The sequence below is a fragment of the Nicotiana tomentosiformis genome, chromosome 11 (assembly GCF_000390325.3).
Source record: "Nicotiana tomentosiformis chromosome 11, ASM39032v3, whole genome shotgun sequence".
Taxonomy (NCBI): domain Eukaryota; kingdom Viridiplantae; phylum Streptophyta; class Magnoliopsida; order Solanales; family Solanaceae; genus Nicotiana; species Nicotiana tomentosiformis.
Window position 1 is genome coordinate 113,569,432 of NC_090822.1, and position 20,712 is coordinate 113,590,143.

At 38.0% G+C, this 20,712-nt stretch overlaps 2 protein-coding genes and 1 non-coding gene across 3 annotated transcripts; 2 read left to right on the forward strand and 1 right to left on the reverse strand.

The window, feature by feature from the left end:
• Positions 1-5,165: 5,165 nt before the first annotated feature.
• LOC117280846 (small nucleolar RNA R71) lies at positions 5,166-5,272 on the reverse strand. The gene has a single exon (XR_004511438.1). It is a non-coding gene; the product is annotated as a small nucleolar RNA R71 (small nucleolar RNA).
• Positions 5,273-9,563: 4,291 nt separating this feature from the next.
• Positions 9,564-10,091, forward strand: LOC138902041 (uncharacterized). The gene has a single exon (XM_070189852.1). The coding sequence runs from the start codon at positions 9,564-9,566 to the stop codon at positions 10,089-10,091; it is 528 nt and encodes a 175-aa protein (XP_070045953.1).
• A 5,363-nt stretch (positions 10,092-15,454) lies between these two features.
• LOC104113455 (protein ACCELERATED CELL DEATH 6-like) lies at positions 15,455-19,964 on the forward strand. The gene is made up of 5 exons (XM_009623624.4): positions 15,455-16,002; positions 17,232-17,420; positions 17,800-17,913; positions 18,359-18,810; positions 19,250-19,964. Exons 1-5 carry the CDS (start codon positions 15,495-15,497, stop codon positions 19,871-19,873), a joined length of 1,887 nt encoding a protein of 628 aa, XP_009621919.1. The 5' UTR covers positions 15,455-15,494; the 3' UTR covers positions 19,874-19,964.
• Positions 19,965-20,712: the final 748 nt, after the last annotated feature.

Consider the following 20,712-nt stretch of genomic DNA (forward strand, 5'->3'; position numbering starts at 1 on the left):
ATGCATGATCATGCACAAGAATCGTACACACAAACCAAGAAATTATTCAAAATTATGTTTATCTATCTCCAGTTAATATGATTTTTATGTTAGTTGAATAGAATCTATATTTGACTTAGCATGATTAGGTAAGACTTGGAACATTTATTGTTGAGAAGATCTACCAACTATATATCACCAAAATGATTTTTCTCAATTAATGCATTGAACTGTTTGACCAACTTATATACAAACTTAAACTATATATTAGAATTATATTTCTTTCTTTATTTAATTACATTTTTAATACGCCCCCTCTTGTGTGGGGTGAGCTTGATTCTTTTTTATGAGTCAACAACGTGAATACTTTTCTTTGAATAAGGATGGTGGTGAGACTCGATGCAGTCCTATATTGAATTGTGAGATCATCCCTTTACATATGAACAAAAAAAAAAGTCCTTAACAGAATGGTACTTATTTTCATATAGGTGTTGTTTGGTTGTCGTCAGCTCGTGTCATGAGATGTTTGGTCAATTCCTATAACGGGTGAAACCCTTATTTTGTATTGCTGAGACATGTGTCTAAGAAGAAAGTTTTTGCTTCTGAAGTGAACCAAGAAGCCGAGTAACATGCCAGATATGTGTGAGAAAAATAAAGTAAAGTTAATTTTTTGGAAAAATATAGGTTTCTCTAGAATGTCCTAGTGTAGTATCCTTAATATTTATCTAGTAGACACATCTAGATATTTTAGAATATTGTGGGAAGATAATGTTATCTAGTAGACACATCTAGATATTCTAGAATATTGTGGGAAGATAATGTTATCTAGTAGACACATCTAGATATTCTAGAGTATTGTGTGAAGATAATGTTAACTAGTTTTTTCTTGTACATGTTCTAAAATTATATCTAGAACCATCCTTAGAGAAGTATAAATAGGGGTGGTCACTGACATTTGTAATTAAGCCAAAATCAAGAAAGCCTTCTTTTAATGACAAAGTTATCTTCCAAAACTTTTCTTCTCTTTTCAAAGCTTCCTCTTCTTTAGTTGAATCTTCCTATTTTTAGTTAACAATCTTGGGTTAGCGGAAGGTCTCCAAATAATACTTTTCTTCTGCTATTCTTTACATGGTATCAAAGCTATAGTTGGCTTCTAGATATAATTCGCAAGGTCGGGTTAGTGATTTATTCAATTGGTTTCTCTAAATAGATTTGGGTGGTCGTGCTAATGGACTGGGGATGGAGTTATTGAACCAGTCCAACTACAAGGTATGGAAGACTTGTATGGAGTCTCCTAATTTATTTGATCATATTATAAGGTGTAAATCAGCTCATGAAATATGGAGGACCTTCGATCGGCTGTTCAACAAGAAAGATGAAGCTCGGCTACAGATTTTGGAGAATGAGTTAGCTAACTCCACTCAAGGTAATCTCTCTATCATGGGGTATTTTTTGAAGGTTAACAATCTGTGTTTCGAAATTTCTATATTGAATCCGGATGAGGCTATCTCTGAAGCACGAATAAGAAGAATTATTATTTGAGGTTTAAAGCTAGTATATATTCCCTTTGTTAAATCGATTCAAGAATGGGTTCAACAACCATCTTTGGAAGAATTTGAGAGTTTGTTGTCGTCACAGGAGCTATTAGCCAAACAGATGGTTGGTGTATCTATCAAAGAAGCAGAAGGAAATGCTCTTGACGCCGATAATAGGAACATTAAATGGAAATCAAGAGATAGCATGCACTTTCGTTCCTCAAGTGGTTCAAGCTCGCCAGAAAATAAGGGGGAGTCTTCCAACAATGGTAAAAAAGCCTTTAAAATATTACCGTTATGGCAAAGTCGGACACATAAAAAGATATTGTCGATCCAAAGAGAGCAATATGGATCAAACCAAGAAAGCTGTTGAAGCAGAAGAAAAAGAAAAAAACTGGGAAAAGTGCTTCGCAACGGAGACTCGAGCAATAAATGCCATGGCTTCCATAAATTTTGAAAGAGACTGGATCGTGAATTCAAGTTGTGGGCACCATCTCACTGGAGATAAATCCAAATTCTCTAGCTTTCGTGAATACAACGGACATGATATTGTTGTTACATCAGATAATACAATCCATAATATGGAGAAGGAAATCATTGTTGTGATCAACGAGAAGCAACAAAAACTATCACCCTCAACAGTGTCTTTCATGTTCTAGCTATGAAGAAAAATCTATTTTCAGTTGCAAATGTCGTAGATGCTGGAAACTATTTGCTATTTGGCCCACGTGATGTGAAGTTCCTCCGAAATATCAAGGTGCTCAAGTTATATATCATTCACTCAGGTAAGAGAGTTAACGATTTATATATCTTATCTGCCTATAATTCATTTATTGAGAAGATGAGTAGCAATGATAAACACACATATTTGGCATGCTAGACTTGGACATCTTAGCATGGATAAATTAAAAGTAATGATAAAATTGAATCTAGTAAAAGGATTCCCTAGCTTAAGAAACTTTATTGGAGGAGAGGTTTGTGAAGTATGTCAATATGGAAAGGCATATCGTCTTCCATTTGATAGATCTTTGTCAAGGTGCAATGCCCACTAGAACTTATTCACAGTGACTTGATGGGGCCAACGAGAACATCTTCATTCTCAGGTTATTCTTATATGCTAATTTACATTGATAATTTTACTAGATTCACTTGGGTTTATTTTGTGAAGCACAAGTCAGAAGTTTGTAATAAGTTTGCGGAGTTCAAAGAAATAGTTGAAGGTGAACTCGATTCCTAAATAAGGCGGCTGCGAACTGATAATGATAGTGAGTTCACTTCAAATAAATTTCTTTTATTTTGTCGTCGGCATGACATTAAAAGAGAACTCACATGCGATGATACACCATAACAAAATGGAGTGGCTGAAAGGAAGATCCGACACTTAACTGAGACATGTAAGAGTTGGCTTCATGCCAAGAATTTACCTAGAGCCTTGTTGGCTGAAGGTATGAAATGTGCAGCGTATGTGATTAACATGATGTCGCTTTCTCCAAACAATGCAAAGTCTCCCTATGAATTAATGTTTGGAGAAACGCCTAGCATTAAACACCTCAGGGTTTTTTGCTCTATTTGTTATGTTCACTGATAGTAGGCTATAACTATGTAGTTTGGCCACTATTTGCACTCTAAATTAGCTGCACTTCACTGATGTTTGAGCGTTAAATGATAGTAAATTGCTTTGATTGAGTATTTTATACTTTGCATGAGCAATTTCGGGTAATAATGAGGTTAAGGAGCATTTTGTGATAATATGGAGCGTTGAAGGCCAAGTAAAGGCTTATGGAGTACATTGGGAGTTTGTTCGACGATCGAAGGAGGTTAGCGCATTTAAAAAGAAGAACAAAGAAGAGTGCAGAAAATCGCCCAGGTGCGTGGCCGCGCACTGACCGCACACTTGGCCGCGCAAGTCATGCAGAAACTAGCCAAAGTGCGCGACCAGATGCGCGGTCACCAGCCCAGGTGCGCGGCTGCGCACGTCCTTCCGAGAAATATTATTCCAGGGCTAAAATTATAATTTTAGATGCGACTGTCTTTGACCTATATGAAACCCATCTCGCCCAAAAAGAGGGTATCTTGGTTTTTAGAAGAATCTTGAAGGCAAGAACATGCAAGGAGCAAGACGGAAGATTCGGAAACGAGTTTTTATCTTTCTTTCTCCCTTTTTTTTCATTGATGATGAATTCTTATGTTGTGATTGTTAAAACAATTATGAGTAGCTAAAATCTTCATTCTAGGGTTTTATGGAACCTCTTAGAGTATGAATCTTTGTTGCGTTTAATATAAATTTTCCATTGAATATTCCCTACGTGTTCAACTACGTGATTATTGTGGTTGATTGAAGGGACCTCAATCGGCTATACCTATTTAGTGTGTATTACTTGAAAACGGGTACATATTTTAGGTAGTTGTTGAATAACATCACTCCTACATATATGAGAGATCAATACGGAGGGTTTAAAAGTAAGATTATGAATAACGAAACCTTGGTGCGATCGCAGTGAACGGTAAACGAGTGCTAGCTAGCGTAGTTCGGAAGAATACGTTTAGTAAATTATTGTATCTGCTCGGAAGAGAATTATGACACCTAAAGTTCTCACGATCGGTAGAGAGTATCTAGGCGAATTTATAGGAGAAGTAACAAAGAGGATTCCGATAAGAGGGGAAATCGCAACCCTAGACCTTTCCAATCTTGTCTACAATATTCGCTTTTTACAGCTTTTCAATTACCTTGTTGTTAGTTAGTCAGTAACACTCAATTAAGTATTCAATATTTTTGGAAGTTGATTACGTGGATTCTTGCTAAACTAAAAGTTGTGATTAGTACGTTAATTCCCTGTGGGATTCGACTCCGGACTTGTAAACCGAATTATATTTGCAACAACCGCTTAGTCCTTTTTATAAGGCATAGTTGGGCGTGATCAAATTTTGGCATTGTTGCCAGGGACTTTAAAGGTGTTATTAATTGCAGCAAAAAAAATGCTAGAATTCTTAGTGTTGTCAATTTTCTTCATTTTAAACAAAATACATTAAAATTCTAACGTTTATAGTCTTGGGTGCTACAGGTACATGCCTAGAAACTCCTCAAGAACTGGTGAATTATTCGAAGCATTATCAGATCCTGAGAAAGTTTTCAAGGCATTGAATCGTGTAAACAAGAAATACAAACAGCAACAGAACTCAACAGAACGAATCAAACCATACATGAAAGATGTAATAGAAAATCCAAACAATAGAAATAATGTGAATGACCCAAACAACCAGGGTGTGGCACCTCTTATGCCAGAAGCAGCCTTGTATGATTGGGCATAACCTACCGTCGAAAATATGGCAATCGCAATTACAGTCCCTCAGATACAAGCGGAATCATTCCAAATCCAAAACAACATGCTACATTAGTTACAGAACAAAGGACTGTTCTCAGGGTCTTACATTGAAGATCCTCAGCAGCATCTGAAAAATTTTCTGTCGATATGTGTCACGCAAAGGCAACCAAATGTGACATCGGAAGCAATAAGGTTGTTGTTGTTTCCATTCTCGGTGACGGGAGAGGCTCAGACTTAGCTCAATTCACTCCCTATAAACTCCATCACTACTTGGGAGGAATTAGTCAAGCAATTTTTGAACAAGTTCTACCCGCCTAATAAGACTGCCAAACAAGTTGATGAGATATTGAGTTTCAGGCAGAGACCAACAAAAACACTACAAGAAATGTGGGAGAGGTTCAAAGGTATGTCGATTAAGTGTCCTCATCATGGCATTCCAAATCAGATGTTGGGGAAAAGGTTCTACATGGGATTGGCAGACAGCTTGAAGGCCAATGTTGATGCTTCAGCAGGAGGAGCATTTTTGAGCAAATCATTCAGAGAATGCAAGAACTTACTTGATAAAATGTCTCAAAACTCAGTATGGATGACAAGAGACTCTACGATCACTCATGTCGTTCACTCGGTGGCTTTGGACCCAAACAACTCCATAGCCGAGAATATGGCCACTCTGATGACGCAAATGAGTATCCTTACCAAAAAGATTGATGAATCAAGTCAGAAGCAGTAGGTACATATAGTTGACACGACTAATGGGGGCTTATGTACACCATGCATTAACCAACCGTATGTATGCTCATGGAGTGTGGAGAGTGATAACCAGAACTATCAGGAAAATATGAACTATGTGGCCAACTATGGAGGACAGAGGCAAGGTGGTCAGAATTAGGGGCAGCAGAATCAGCAATATAGACCAGCACAGCAACAGTATAATAATGGCAACAATCCTGGAGCTATGAGACCACAGGGTCAAGTTGTGCCTTACCAAAGGCAACAGGGGTACAATCAGCAAAATCAGTAGCTAGCTTATCAACAGCCTCAACAACAACAGATAGTGAGACAAGATGCCGGGTTGTCCGAAATTAAAGGAATGTTGCAACAATTGATTGAGTCCAATGGAAAAATGCAAGAGAAATTTGAAGCACATGACTCAGCGATAAAAGGCATTGAGATACAATTAGGGTAGTTATCCATGGCTCTAAATAATTGTCCTCAAGGGACGTTGCCGGCAAACACACATGTCAATCCAAAAGAGCAGGGCCCGAAGCAGCTTATGGCGGTGAGTCTAAGAAATGGTAGAGATCTTGATATAGAGCAAGAAATTGCTCTCAAAAGCCGACCAACTGAAACACTTGTGCCAGTACCAATCGAGGTAGATGATTCAACAGGGTTAACAGAGGTGACGGTATAACATGCACCAGCTGAATCAAGCAAAGAAAAAGAGGTTGTGAAGGAAACTGAGTTAGTGCAAGAGAAGGCAGTAGAAACAGTGCTCGAGCAGGTTCAAACTCAAATCACAGGAAAGAATAGGCCTCCAGCACCCTTCCCCCAAAGATTGGCCAAATATCAGAAAGATGAGCAGTATAAGAAATTCATGGAGATGTTGAAGCAAATCCAGGTGAACATTCCATTGATTGACGCCTTGAAGGACATGCCTGGTTATAAAAAATGATGAAGGACTTGATTTCTCATAAGTTTGACTTTCAAGACTTGGCCTCGGTTACATTGACTCATACATGTAGTGTTGTCATGACGAGACCCATAGTTGAGAAGTTGTCCGACCCAGGGAGTTTCACAATCCCATGCACAATAGGTAACTATGCTTTTGCTAAAGTACTTTGTGATTTGGGGGCCGCATAAACTTGATGCCCTTGGCTATCTATAAAAGATTAGGCATTGGAAGAGCAAGACCCACATACATGTTACTACAGCTAGCCGACCGAACAGTGAAGAGGCCATCAGGTATACTTGATGATGTGCTGGTACAGGTTGGAAAGTTCGTGTTTCCGGCAGATTTTGTCATTCTGGACTGCCGGGTTGACGAGGAGATTCCCATAATTTTGGGAATGCCATTCTTGGCCACTGGAGAGCTCTAATTGATTGTGAAACTTGGAAGCTAAAGATGAGACTGAACGATAAAGAGATAATATTCAATGTGCAGAAATCTATGCGGTGACCTAGTGAGTTTGCTAATTGCTCTCTGATAGAAGCTGTGGATGTGATTTTGGAGGAGGAAGGTGAGACTCTAAACGCAAAAGACCTTCTAGCAGCCTGCCTCATGAACTTAGAAGAGGTGGATAGTGAGGACTTGGTGGAGTGGGCTTTGGCCCTTGATGGGCAAGGGTACTGCAAAAAAGAGCTCGAATTCGAGCCTTTACACTTAGAAGAAAGAAAAAACCCTCCAACTAAGCCATCAATTGAAGAACCACCACAGTTAGAGCTAAAACCGTTACCGGCTCACCTCAGGTATGCCTTCTTGGGACCTAACTCAACTTTACCTGTTATTATCTCATCCAGTTTGTTAGATGTGCAGGCATAACAACTTTTGTAGGTGTTAATGGAATGCAAGACTGTAATTGGTTGGACCATTGCAGATATTAAAGGGTATCAACCCGACATTTTGTATGCATGAGATTCTACTGGAAGATGGGCACAAACCTTCCGGAGAACATCAAAGAAGGCTGAACCCCAATATGAAAGAAGTGGTGAAGAAAGAAGTGATCAAGTGGTTAGATGCGGTAATCATCTTCCCCATCTCTGACAGTAACTGGGTCAGCCATTTCAGTGTGTGCCAAAGAAGGGTGGAATGATTGTAGTGTAAAATAAGAACAACGAGTTGATCTCAACAAGAACAGTCACGGGATGGCGAATATGTATGTATTACAGAAGATTGAACAAGGCCACCCGGAAAGACCATTTCTCACTGCCATTCATTGATGAGATGCTAGATAGATTGGCAGGGAGGTGTCACTTTTGCTTTTTGGATGGATACTCGGGGTATAATAAGATCTTTATTGCCCTAGAGGATAGAGAGAAAACGTCATTCACCTGTCCATATGGCATCTATGCCTTTCGGAAAATGCCGTTTGGTCTATGCAACGCACCCGCCACATTTCAGAGGTGCATGATGGTCATCTTTACAAATATGGTAGAGGAAATAATGGAGGTTTTCATGGATGACTTCTCAGTGGTGGGGAACTCATTCGATGACTGCCTAATGAACGTGAAAAGAGCATTGAAAAGGTGTATGGAGACTAATATAGTATTAAACTAGGAAAAGTGCCATTTCATGGTACAGGAAAGTATAGTCTTGGGGCACCTAGTGTCAAGTAAGGGCATTGAAGTGGATCGCGCAAAGGTTGATGTAATAGAAAAGTTTCCACCACCCACTTCCGTCAAGGAAATAAGAAGTTTTCTTGGCCACGCCGGTTTCTACAGGCGGTTTATAAAAGATTTTTCCAAAATTGCTAACCCTTTGTGTAAATTGCTTGAAAAAGATCACCTTTTTGTGTTTTCTGAAGATTGCAGGGTAGCTTTTGAGGAATTGAAGAAGAGGCTCGTGTCAGCACCTATCATAATTGCACCCGACTGGGAGCAACCATTTGAGTCGATGTGTGATACAAGCGACTATGCGGTGGGAGCAGTCCTTGGGCGGCGGAAAGATAAAGTCATGCATCCAATATACTACGCAAGTAGTACTTTGAGTGGTGCCCAACTAAATTACACAGTGACTGAGAAGGAGATGCTAGCAGTGGTGTTTGCATTTGACAAGTTCAGGTTATACCTGATAGGCTCGAAGGTAATTGTTTATACTGACCATGCTGCACTCCGGTACCTAATTTAGAAGAAGGAATCAAAGACGTGCCTAATTTGATGGGTGCTACTGCTGCAAGAATTTGACTTGAAAATTCGTGACTGGAAGGGAACGGAAAACCAAGTGGCTGATCACTTGTCTAGGCTGGAAGGAGCAGAGAAGAAGGTTGAGACGGAAGAGATTGTGGAGACTTTCCCGGATGAAAAATTGTTGGCCACGAGCCTGGAGGTATCGCTATGGTATGCAGATATTGCAAACTACCTGGCAAGCGGTATTGTCCCCTATGACCTTTCCTCTGTCCAAAAGAAAAAGTTCTTTCGTGACTGTCGCATGTATTATTGGGATGAGACTTATCTATTCAGGATTTGTGTTGATAACATGATCCGGAGATGTATCCCCGAGATAGACCAATCTTCTATTTTGCAGGCTTGTCACGCATCCCCATATGGCGGCCATTTCGGGGGAGTAAGGACAATTGCAAAAATGTTGGAGTTACGCTTTTACTGGCTTATATAGTTCAAAGATGCACACTTCTGGGTGAAGGGTTGTGATGAATGCCAACAAACCGGGAACATTTCCCATCGACATGAGATGCACATGAACCTAATTCAGGAGGTAAAAGTGTTTGATGTATAGGGAATCGATTTCATAGGGCCTTTTGTCAGCTCATATGGAAACAAGTACATACTCGTAGCTGTGGACTACGTGTCAAAATGGGTAGAGGCTGCAGCGCTCCCTACAAATGATGCAAAGGGGGTCATTGGTTTTTTTAGAAAGAACATCTTCACCAGATTTGGCACTCCAAAGGAAATAATCAGTGATTGAGGCACTCATTTCTGCAACCGAACCTTCGCAAATTTATTAGAAAAATATGGTGTAAGCCATAAGGTTGCCACCCCATATCACCCACAAATGAGTGGGCAAGTCGAAATTTTGAACAGAGAGATAAAGAGCGTTTTGACAAAGACCGTGAATGCTACAAGAACGGATTGGGCGAGAAAGTTAGATGATGCACTCTGGGCCTATCGTACCGCTTTCAAAATGCTGGTTGGCATGTCGCCATATAAATTTGTATTTGGGAAGGCGTGTCACTTACCAGTGGAGTTAGAGCATAGAGCATTGTGGGCATTGAGACAGTTGAATCTCGACATAGAAGAGGCGGGTACAAGTAGAGTCACTGAGTTGCATGAGCTTGATGAGTTTCGCTACCATGCTTTTGAGAGCGCAAGACTATATAAGGAGAGAATGAAGAGGATGCATGGCAAAAATATTCTTGAGCGGAACTTTAAACCTGAAGATATGGTATTGATGTACAATTCAAGAATGAGGTTATTTTCGGGCAAGTTGAAGTCAAGATGGTCAAGACCATTTCATGTGGTAGAGATGCATTCAAGATTCAACTGGAGCCATCGAGATTACATCGGAAGATGGATCCCGTAAGTTCAAAGTTAATGGGCAAAGGCTAAAACATTATCAGGGCATGGTTGAGGAAGATAAATGATCTCGGCCTTGTACTTGAAATATCCTTGATAAGGGATAACCCGAGTCATGCCGCGACGTTAAATCAGGTGTTTCTTGGGAGGCAACCCATGGGTTTGTTGTAATTCATCGTGTCACGACGTTAAATCAAGCGCTACTTGGGAGGCAACCCAATATATATATATATATATGTCAAACGTGTGCGGCCGGACACTGACCGCGCATGTGGCCGCGCATTTTTATACCCTCACTACCACACGTGCGCGGTCGCGCACCGACCGCACACTGGGCGCCGTTTTGTAGGGTTTTAAATTAGTTTTTTTTTTCTTTTCTTTTTTTTTCTTTCTTTGTTTTTCCTTTAAAAATAACCCCCCCCCTCCCCCCCCCCCCATTCTCATATTCTAATCTAAACTACCCCCTCTCTAAACATAAGAAAACAAACGCACAATCCCTTATCCCTTACCCCAATTTCAAAATCAAACCCTACCCTCTTCTCCTCATCTCTCCTCTTTCATAACTTCCCAACCCAAATCCTCACAAGTTCCCTCAGGTAAGTGCCATTATTTTTGTTTTTGTCTTAGTTTAGTTTAGTACCACGTATACTTGTTTGTATGTTGAGGTAATAGTAGAATTTTACCATGTTGGGTTAGATTCGACTTTGGTATATCTGTGATTGAATTTAGGGTATAAAAATTGGTATTTGGGAGTTCGGGTAAACTTGCACGTCAGGTGTTTGTATAAATTCCACAATGAGTTCGAGAATGGAATTTTGTGACCAAGTGTGCTGGTGAAGTTTGAGTAACCACTCTTGGTTCACACATCGTGCCTTCCGCTGATAGTGGTATTTATTTCAGGTAGTATGCCGACATCCAAGAAACGAAGAACCACAAGTGCATCCTCCAGTAGTCATACAAGCTCCTCTCGGGTCGCGATCCTCGGCCAATGCACCCCAGTATGATAGTGTCAAGTTCGTATCAAGCACGTTTTGGTCATAAGGCTCCCAAGAAACCCATACCGGAGAGGGGAATTGATATGGGGTCCCTCTAAAATGACCGTCTCAATATGTATCGTGAATTGGTTCGTCGCGGGCTGGGTATATTCTTTGAAGAACCTGATGAAGCCAATTTAATGATTGTGCGGGAGTTTTACGCGAACTGCCCGAAACATGTGAACCATGTCTGCACGGTACGACAGAAGAGTGTGGATGCATCCATCGAGGCCATTAGTAGGGCTTACAGGTTGCCAGTGTTTGGGATAAATCCTGAAGCGGAGGACTATTATGATACCTATAGCAGAGAACCAACCTCGTGGAATTTGTTCTTTAGAACAATATGTGTGCCCAACAAGGAAGTAGTATGGATTAAGCAAGGGCAGAAGTTTCATTCGGCATCGCTTACCTTTGAAGGGAAGTGTTGGCTCTATGTCATCAATAACCGCCTGCTGCCTTCTTCTAATACCACTGGGGTGAATGGTCCCCGGACTGCACTGATCTGGTATTTTATCAATGGCCATTATTTTGATGTGGCTAAGGTTATTCACGACAAAATGTTCATTTATTGTCCGGTGCAAAGGTATGGATTCTTCTTTCCTTCCTTAATCACTAGATTATGCCGTGCAGCACGTGTACCGGAAAATAAGAAATTGGATGGGAAAGTAAAAAAAGAACAGAAGTTCTGGGCTGATAAAGTGGTAATTGGGAAGGATCTTGTTGCACCCGTTGAGGCAAATAGTGATGAGTCTGATGAGAGTAATGAAGGGCAGGTTGAGGTTGTGGCTGCTTCGCCCCCGCACGAGCAGGTTACTGAGGGAACATCAATTGTCAGATGGGACACGAGAATGACGATCTTAGAGCAGGAAATGGCAGGGTTGCATACTTCTGTCACGGACTTGGGAGCTAAAGTGGATGCCCTTGCTACCCAAAATGCAAAATATAAGAGGAGGGTCATGGCATGGCTGCGTGCACTTGGCAGGGCTTGCCATCTCGACCCCGGCACTGGCTCCGACCAAGACTGACTCTATCGGGGAAGTTTTCTTTATCTTGCATTTTTTTCTTTGGGTGACATGGGGACATGCCGCTATTTAAGGTGTGGGGTGGGGGATATCTTATATTTATGTTGTATATATATAGTAATGTAGATTAGTGTTAGTTTCTTTAGTTAGTTGAATAAAAAAAAGATAAAAGGGTTCACATTCCGGATTCTCAGCGGAGCAAGTTGGATGCCAAGGCAAGGAAATGCATCTTTGTCGGATATGATAAAAGAAAAAAGGGATGGAAGTGCATGGATCCTAAAACTCATCTCTTTGTTGTTTCAAGGGATGTCATATTCGATGAAGTCTCTTTATATTATGGAATTGCGCAAAAAGGGGCAGGTTATAAACCTTTGAATCCTAAAGCATCAAATATGCCCATCACAAGTACTCTTTTAGATAATACAGCTGTTGAGGAGCTAAGAGAAAGGGGGAACCCAAGAACTCAAAGACATTGAACTCAACAAGGAGATGATTCAAGTGTTTCAGGAAGGCGAAAAAGAACTATTATCAAGCCAGCTCGTTTTAGAGTTAAAAATTTCGTCAGCACATACTCATGTTTCTTTGTATAACTAATTGAAGAACCTTCCGTCATTAGGGAAGAAAGAGGAGCCGGAAAAATAGTGCTGAGATCTTCACCAAGACACAGCCTAAAGAATTGATTGAGTTGTTCCGCGACAAGCGTGGGATAGCTTCCAAAAAATCACTTTAAGGGGCAGTGTGAGAAAAATAAAGTAAAGTTATTTTTTTTTTTGGAAATACATAGATTTCTCTAGAATGTCCTAGTGTAGTATCCTTAATATTTATCTAGTAGACACATCTAGATGTTCTAAAGTATTGTGGGAAGATAATGTTATCTAGTAGACATATCTAGATATTCTAGAGTATTGTGGGAAGATACGGTTAACTAGATTTTTTTTGTACATGTTCTAGAATATTATCTAGAACCATCCTTAGAGAAGTATAAATAGGGGTGGCCATTGGCATTTGTAACTAAGCCAAAATCAAGAAAGCCTTCTTTCAATAACAAAGTTATCTTCTCCAAAACTTTTCTTCTCTTTTCAAAACTTTCTCTTCTTTAGTTGAATCTTCCTATTTTTAGTTAACGATCTTTGGCTAGCAGAAGATCTCCAAATAATACTTTTCTTATGCCATTCTTTACACTAATTGAGTACAAATACCTAGTTGTGTTGTTTAGTAAAAAGGTAGTTGATGCCTTCCGAAGCACTTTCTATTTCTAGTGACCGTTGTTTTTTTATTGCAACTAGCCCGCTTGAGTAATAAGATAGAAAGGGTCTCTCTCGCTTTTTTAGTAAATTCAAATTTTTGGCTTTATCTCGGAGGTGACGACGACGTCACTTTTAACTTTTATTTATTCTATATTAGTCTAAAAAAATCAAATAAATGTTAGTCGATTTCAGAATGTCATCTACTCCAATATGTACAACGTCAAACTTCTATATCCGGACTTTTTTTGCCTGCTATAGTGATTGATTGTAATACACTTACACCATAATGAATTCTCTCCTTGCCTTAATCCTTTCCTTGCATGAAATTTTGGAGTCAGTCCCCCATTAAGCAGTATAGAATAACTCATGGTTGCAGTCATAATTGGGTTCACCGTTCCAAAGGGAAGTCCAAATCCTAACAACACCATTCTCAAAAAGCTCCATTCAACTGAGTCATAAGCTTTTCTTATGTCTACCTTGATCAGACATCTAGGAGAGATCCCTTTTTGTGAGTATCCTTTGACCCGTTCATGGGCAACCATCATATTATATTGTCAATGATATAATGAGTGTGTGTAAACAAACTCTCACATGGAAAGTAGAAAAGAAAAAGAAACTACTTATGAAGATTAGATACTCTTAATGGTGTGAGGCCTTTTGGGGAAAACGGTGGAAAAAATGACACTGTATAGCCGCTCTCAAAATAATAGCCGAAAAAATATAGTATAATTTTTGTATATTGTTTGTGTATATATACATTTTTGTGTTATATACAAAATTATATAAATTTTATATACTTTTTGGACTACCGAATGTAAATAATTTATGGCGCGGGTAAAAAGTGATAATACGCCGAAATCATGCGGGCTTGGCCCAAAGTGAATAATATCACACCATGTTAAGAGTATCTTTGAGCCATTTTAGTTCAACAACTAGTATCAAAACCAGACTCATCCTAATTTACTGTTACCGATATTGGGCCCCATTTATGTTGTCCACGCTTGCAAAGCCTAGGCATGAGGAATTAGTTGCTTCAATAAAAGCATGTTGGAAATTTTTTACCATTAATCCACCACAGTTTTCAAGCTGGCAGTGGGTATCTTTGCAATAATCTTATAAATTGTGGAAGGTGTAACTTGAAAAACCAATTAAATTTTGTTGAAGGTGTAAAATTTTCTTACATTAATGTTCATACATAACTTAAAGAGTGTAAGTTTTAACCATTAGCAGTGCTGATAAATTGCTACGCTATGATATTGCTTAAAAGGTTATGATGAAAATGTACACCATACCAAAATCGTTACGAATTAGAAACAAAGTGAACCTTACATTCACAGAAGTGATTTTGATCAAACCAGTGTAATATCACACGCACAATTTTCTCGCCTAGTGAGTAATAGCAAATATCATTAATATGTTGGTTTTTAGTTCAAAAATTGGGGTGAACATGAAATTGTGGGAAACTTCAAATTTTGATTTTTCCTCCTTTACAAAGGAACATTGTCTCATATTGGAGGAGAAAAACTCATTTGTTGAGTGTATATATAATTCCACTTCTTCTAGTGTTGCATCTATTCGTTTGAACCCAACCTGATGGCTATAAATACAATATCGGTACACCAGTGTGTAATCCCTGTGAAGGGTTCGGATTTATTTGCTTCTTCTATATTTTTGTTTTGCTGTTGTTTTTATTTCTAGAATTATTTTACAAATATAGATTATTAACATAATATTCGCCATACTCTGTTGTATCGAATTTCAAGTAATATAGAGAAAATAGAAGTAAGAAGAACATAAATGACGGACTTTGTGATTACGTTAGCAAGCAAATTTCTTTACCTTTAGGAAAGTTCTCGGTTACGTAAAAGCATGTGGTTCCGAATTGCTTGCACTATACTTAATCTTATTATATTCATTTTCCAATGAGAATCAATTATATTTACAGCAAACAATATTCCAAATTTGCTTGTAGTAGAGTTAAGAATATTATTCCAAATGACAAGACTTAGTATTTATGTCTGAAGCAAATACTAGTAGTAGTAATATTTCATTCCTAATTAACTAACAGTAGCAGAGTCAGTCTCCAACCATACTAAAATATTTTAACATGCAAATTAAAATAGGAAGAAAATGCATCACTGCAAGTGTTCGCCAATCTGCAGCTTACACAGCAGCAAATTGCGAAGATGAAAAATCTATAGAAATCCTACGCGATTTCTGTAGAGAAGAAATGGTGTCACCTATTGATAATCGCAGCGACACCATTCTTCATTTTATTGCCATTCACGGTAACGTGCGAGCATTTCGACTAATTATTGATGAAAGGCCAGTGAGCAGTGAAGATTTGAGAGTTAAAAACAAGAATGGAGATACACCTTTGCATGAAGCTGCTAGGTTTGGACGAAAGAAAATTGTGGAGATGATGTTAAGCTTGAAAAGAGATCTTGTTTTGGAGAGAAATAACTGGGGAGAGACACCCATTTATGTTGCAGCTGCGAGTGGAGAGAAAGAAGTGTTCATTTTGTTAGCAGAGAACAATCTTTGTAATGAATTTACTATGACGAGGAACGATGGAAGAACTGTTCTACATGCTGCTGTAACTCAAGAGTGTTATTGTAAGTTAACTTATTTTTGAGGTTACTAATTTCGTTGTAGGTTTACTTCTCACATTACCCCTCTTTCCCTTTCCTCAGCGGCGGAGCCATAATATGGCTCCATGGAGGTCAAATTAACACTCATTCGTCGTAAAATTACACTGTTTTTATAGGTGATTTTTTCAATGCATATATATTATGTGTTGATTCCCGTTGACTTATTCGTATGCTTAGTTCTTTAGATTTTGACACCCCTTTATTAAAAATTCTGGCTTCGCCTTCCCCTTGCCCCAATACCCTATATGTAATGGGAAAAAAACTTTTGGAAAAAAATTAATTCCATTAACTATGAATATAGATAGTACAGCCAGGGGCGGATGCAATGTTATGCAGACGGGTTCAATTGAGACGCGGAGTAAAAATTTATATGTAAAATTCATTAAAATTGCACACAAAAAAAAAATAGATATGAACTCATAATTTTAAAAATATAATGGGTTCAATGCTAAAAACCTTAAAAGTTGAACTCATAGAATTTAAATCTTCGATCCGCCTCTGAGTACAGCTCTAATTGCGCCTTTAATGTGACCTCAAATACCATACAAAGAATTAACGCTATAAGTCATGTATAAGTGTTGCTACATTCGTGTGTACGTTTAATTTTAAGAAAGGGACTAGTTTGCGTCCTAACATCTCAATTAGATATAAATTTAAATTATATACACGGATAGTATAAAAGAAATTTTTATATAAATTAATGTGGATTTGCCTCCAAAAACAAGTTACCATGCTTTGAGGTTATCAGATCATGCTCGTTATAGAATAGTACATATAATGATAGGTTTTTAAATGACATGACAACAATAACAACCCAGTATAATCACACTAGTGGGATCTGGTGTGTACGCAGACCTTACCTCCTCGGCTCCCTCCCTCCAAGAACTCCCCACCTTGCTCTTGGGGTGACTCGAACTCACAACCTCTTAGTTGAAAGTGGAGGGTACTTACCACTAAGCAACCCACTCACTGGTACAAAAATTATTTACACAGTCAACGTATAGACGACGTTAAACACTTTTGATATAGGTTTACATCATCAGCTACAAGTTAAATATGATACTATTAAAATGAAATGCTCTAGTTATATTTCGTGGTTTTGCATTGATATAGTTTTTGCCTAAATTCTAATAATCAAATTCGTAGAATATGACAGTGGGCTTTTGTTTTGTTTTGCACGAAATGAGAACCAGACTTCGCATTACAGTTGCTGGAAATATATCCTGAATTAGCCAGCAAAGCTGACGGAAAGGGTACGACTGCATTAAATATATTGGCTACAAAGCACTTATCTTTTAGGAGTGGATCCATCTATACAATCGGACAATTCGGCACTACGCCTTTCGTTCCTATGCAGGGATTTGAAACCTTTATGTATTTCTGTAAGTACTTTCATTTCCCAAATTATTAATTCTTTATCAAATGCTTAATTTGAAAAGAGAACAATCTCCTTACTAAATACTCATAGAATTAAGGCTTAATTAAATAGTAATAGTTATTTTTTTTTTCACCTGATGTCCTGTATCCGCATGGGGTCTCGACTGATTCGAATTCGAGCCACCTAAGACTTAGAAAAACGCTCCTTACAAGGATTTTTTACACTCGCAGGGCTCGAAGCCGAAACCTCTGTTGAAGATTCCTATATGGAGTATATATATCTGTTCCACCATCACTTTGGTGGTGCTTATATAGTAGTTTTACCTCTGAGTAAGCCAAAAATATGACTTGTTTCTCGTTTAATCTAATGTAATAATGAAACAGGCATACCAGCAATATATGGAGAGTCAAAACTTAGTTACAACTTGGAGGATCCAGAGACTACTAAAAACGTTGTCTTTCAAAGAAAAAGGTCTTCATTTGTTAACTCTCTGCTAGGTAAGGTATCTTCAAATTAAGCCTATACACAGATGTTAACTATGTATGTATAATGTTCATTATCGCCTGTTTGGTTGGTTGAATAAGGAGATCAATCTTTGTATAAAATTCAACACAATATATATCCGTATAAATAAGTTTTGCGAAACTCAATATATTGTTTCATTCATGACATAATATGAAATAATAAGAATACACGTATTCGTAATACATGAATTACACAACAAATATAATATAAATGTCTTCATATAAAGGGTTCCGTAATAAACAGACTTTTATATGTTTGGTTAAAGAATAAACACACATTTTAATTTTGCCAAACATCTAAGAAATAACTCTTGCATTACAGTTTTTGTATTACTAATACATGCATTACCATCCACAATTTAAACCTATGTCCTCTTCTGATTATCATTTTTTTCTTGGGTGCGTGTTCTTGTTCTAGGTAATGCATGGTTAGGAGAAATTGATTATGAAAAGCAAAAGCATATTCTTGCATTAATATTAGCAAGAAGATTGATAAGGGAAGAAGATTGGAGCTTCTATGCCAATTTTGTGCCAAATCCACTAATACAGGCAACAAAACATGGTATAAACGAGTTAGTCGTGGAAATTATACAAAATTATCCTCAAGCAGTAGAAACTGTCGATGAAGATGGAAAAAATATATTGCATATTGCAGCAGAGCAGAAAAACAGGTTCCTATTTGATTACATTTTGCAAAAGGTATCTCACAAAGATAGGCTACTTGCTGATATCGATCAACACGGAAACACCATAATGCATTTTGCAGCAAGTGTTGGATCGCCATTCAAATTTTCTGCAGGGAAACCAATTAAAACAATAAGGGGTTACAAAACACTCGTACTCATGGCATGGGGTATCCTCTGGTTTAAGGTGCTTTCTTATTTGCTTTTTTAACAATATAACATATATAACACGCAGAAAACACCAGAAAAATGTGTTTGTTACACTTCAACAATCGTATTGTCATTGGTTACATGTATATATTGACAAGTAAATGGCTGAGAATATAAGAGTATAAATGAGTTTCTAAAAAATAATGCAATATGGTTAAATATATCATGATCTTCATCTGATGAATGGAATGAATCCCACATCGGACCGGGATGAGATCCCTGGTCTCCTTATAAGGCTTGGGCAATCCTCCTTCCTTCGAGCTAGCTTTTGGGGTGTGAGTTAGGCCCATCATCCCTATCTATTCCAATAGCATATCACCTTAATGTTTCCATATAAAAATAGTTGCATGACTGTTTTAGTTTCTCCCAAAATTACATCTTTGTCACTTACCATGAATACATTTAATTTTTTGAAGCGCGTAAAATATTGTGTACATCCACGTTTATGGACGGTGGAAAACAATGAAGACACGACTGCAACAGAGTTATTCGAGATAAAACATTCAGAAGTATGTAAAGAAGCAGAGAAATCAATCAGAGAATTAGCAGGTTCAATTCTTATACTAGCTACTCTTCTCTGCACAGTCAACTTTGCTGCAGTTTTTACAGTCCCTGGAGGTTTTGATCAAAATAGTGGCATACCTATTCTCCTCAAGACACAACATTCAGATCTATGGATGTTGATGGTTTTCTTAGGTGTAGCTCTTTATGTTTCAGTATTCACTGTGGGAACATTGCTTTCCATACTTCTATCGAAGTTTGATTCAGACGACTTTTATATTGCCTTGCCAGTGAAGTACTGCACTGTCATTATTTCTGTGTATTACTCCGCAGCATTCACAGTTCTGGCCGGCGTTCAAGCTCTTAATGTTGAGAATATATTCATGGACAAAGATGTCTGGTGGCTACTTTTTTGTATGTTTGTTCTTGGATTTGTAGGACCTTTAATACTCCTAGACTTAAGTTATTTCGCCTTTGATTATATGTACCATTTCATTCGTTATTCAGTTTCTTATAAGAGGTTCATACATGTATTCTGAATTACTATATTTTACTATGTTTTATTATGATAAGATACTTCAGTTGGACTATGTAATGTGTTATGAGATATTTAAGGTTTTTTCTGTAAAAGGGACTTAGGAAGTAATTTGCATAATCTTTTGCATTTATTGCTTTTTATTTATTTATTTATTTATTTTAGTAAAGTGAACCCATAACAGGTTTTCTTTTGCTTCTAGTTGCATAGCTATGTTTCAATAGGAGGATGGTGATGCAAGAAAATTAAAAAGAAATTGTCATTCTATCTTAAAAGCTCAATCATATAAAGTATAAACTAATAACTATGACATTGTGTTGTTAATTTTTAGATAAATGATTATTAGAAAAATGGTTAAAGATTAATCAACTTAATCAAAATAGTTATCTTGTTTGCGACAAATATAGAAATGTTACCAAACTATTAACCTTAAGTTATCAGTAGCACCAGAAATGTTTTTCCTGGTTTTATGCTCCAACTAATCCCGATCAACTACGAATCCAACCGAAGCACTCCCAATATATTTAAGTCAACTCATGCTAACTTTCACATTCAAAACTTATTCAAAATCCAAAATTTCATATACAGGCATACGTAAAGCATCAATTCCACAACCAAGTAACACAAAACAAGCATATAAAACATACAGAGTAGAAACTCAATCCTGAATTTTAAAGGTGAGATACCTGCAGAGTAGAAAACATATAGCTATTGTGCTTGTATGACCTCCTCAACCTCCCAAATAGCTTGTCTTTTTTCTTTACCATGGTGTCCGGGGCAATTTGCGTGCATCTCGACTAATTCCAGGAGATATCTGTCACTAGGAGTGTACATGGACCGGGT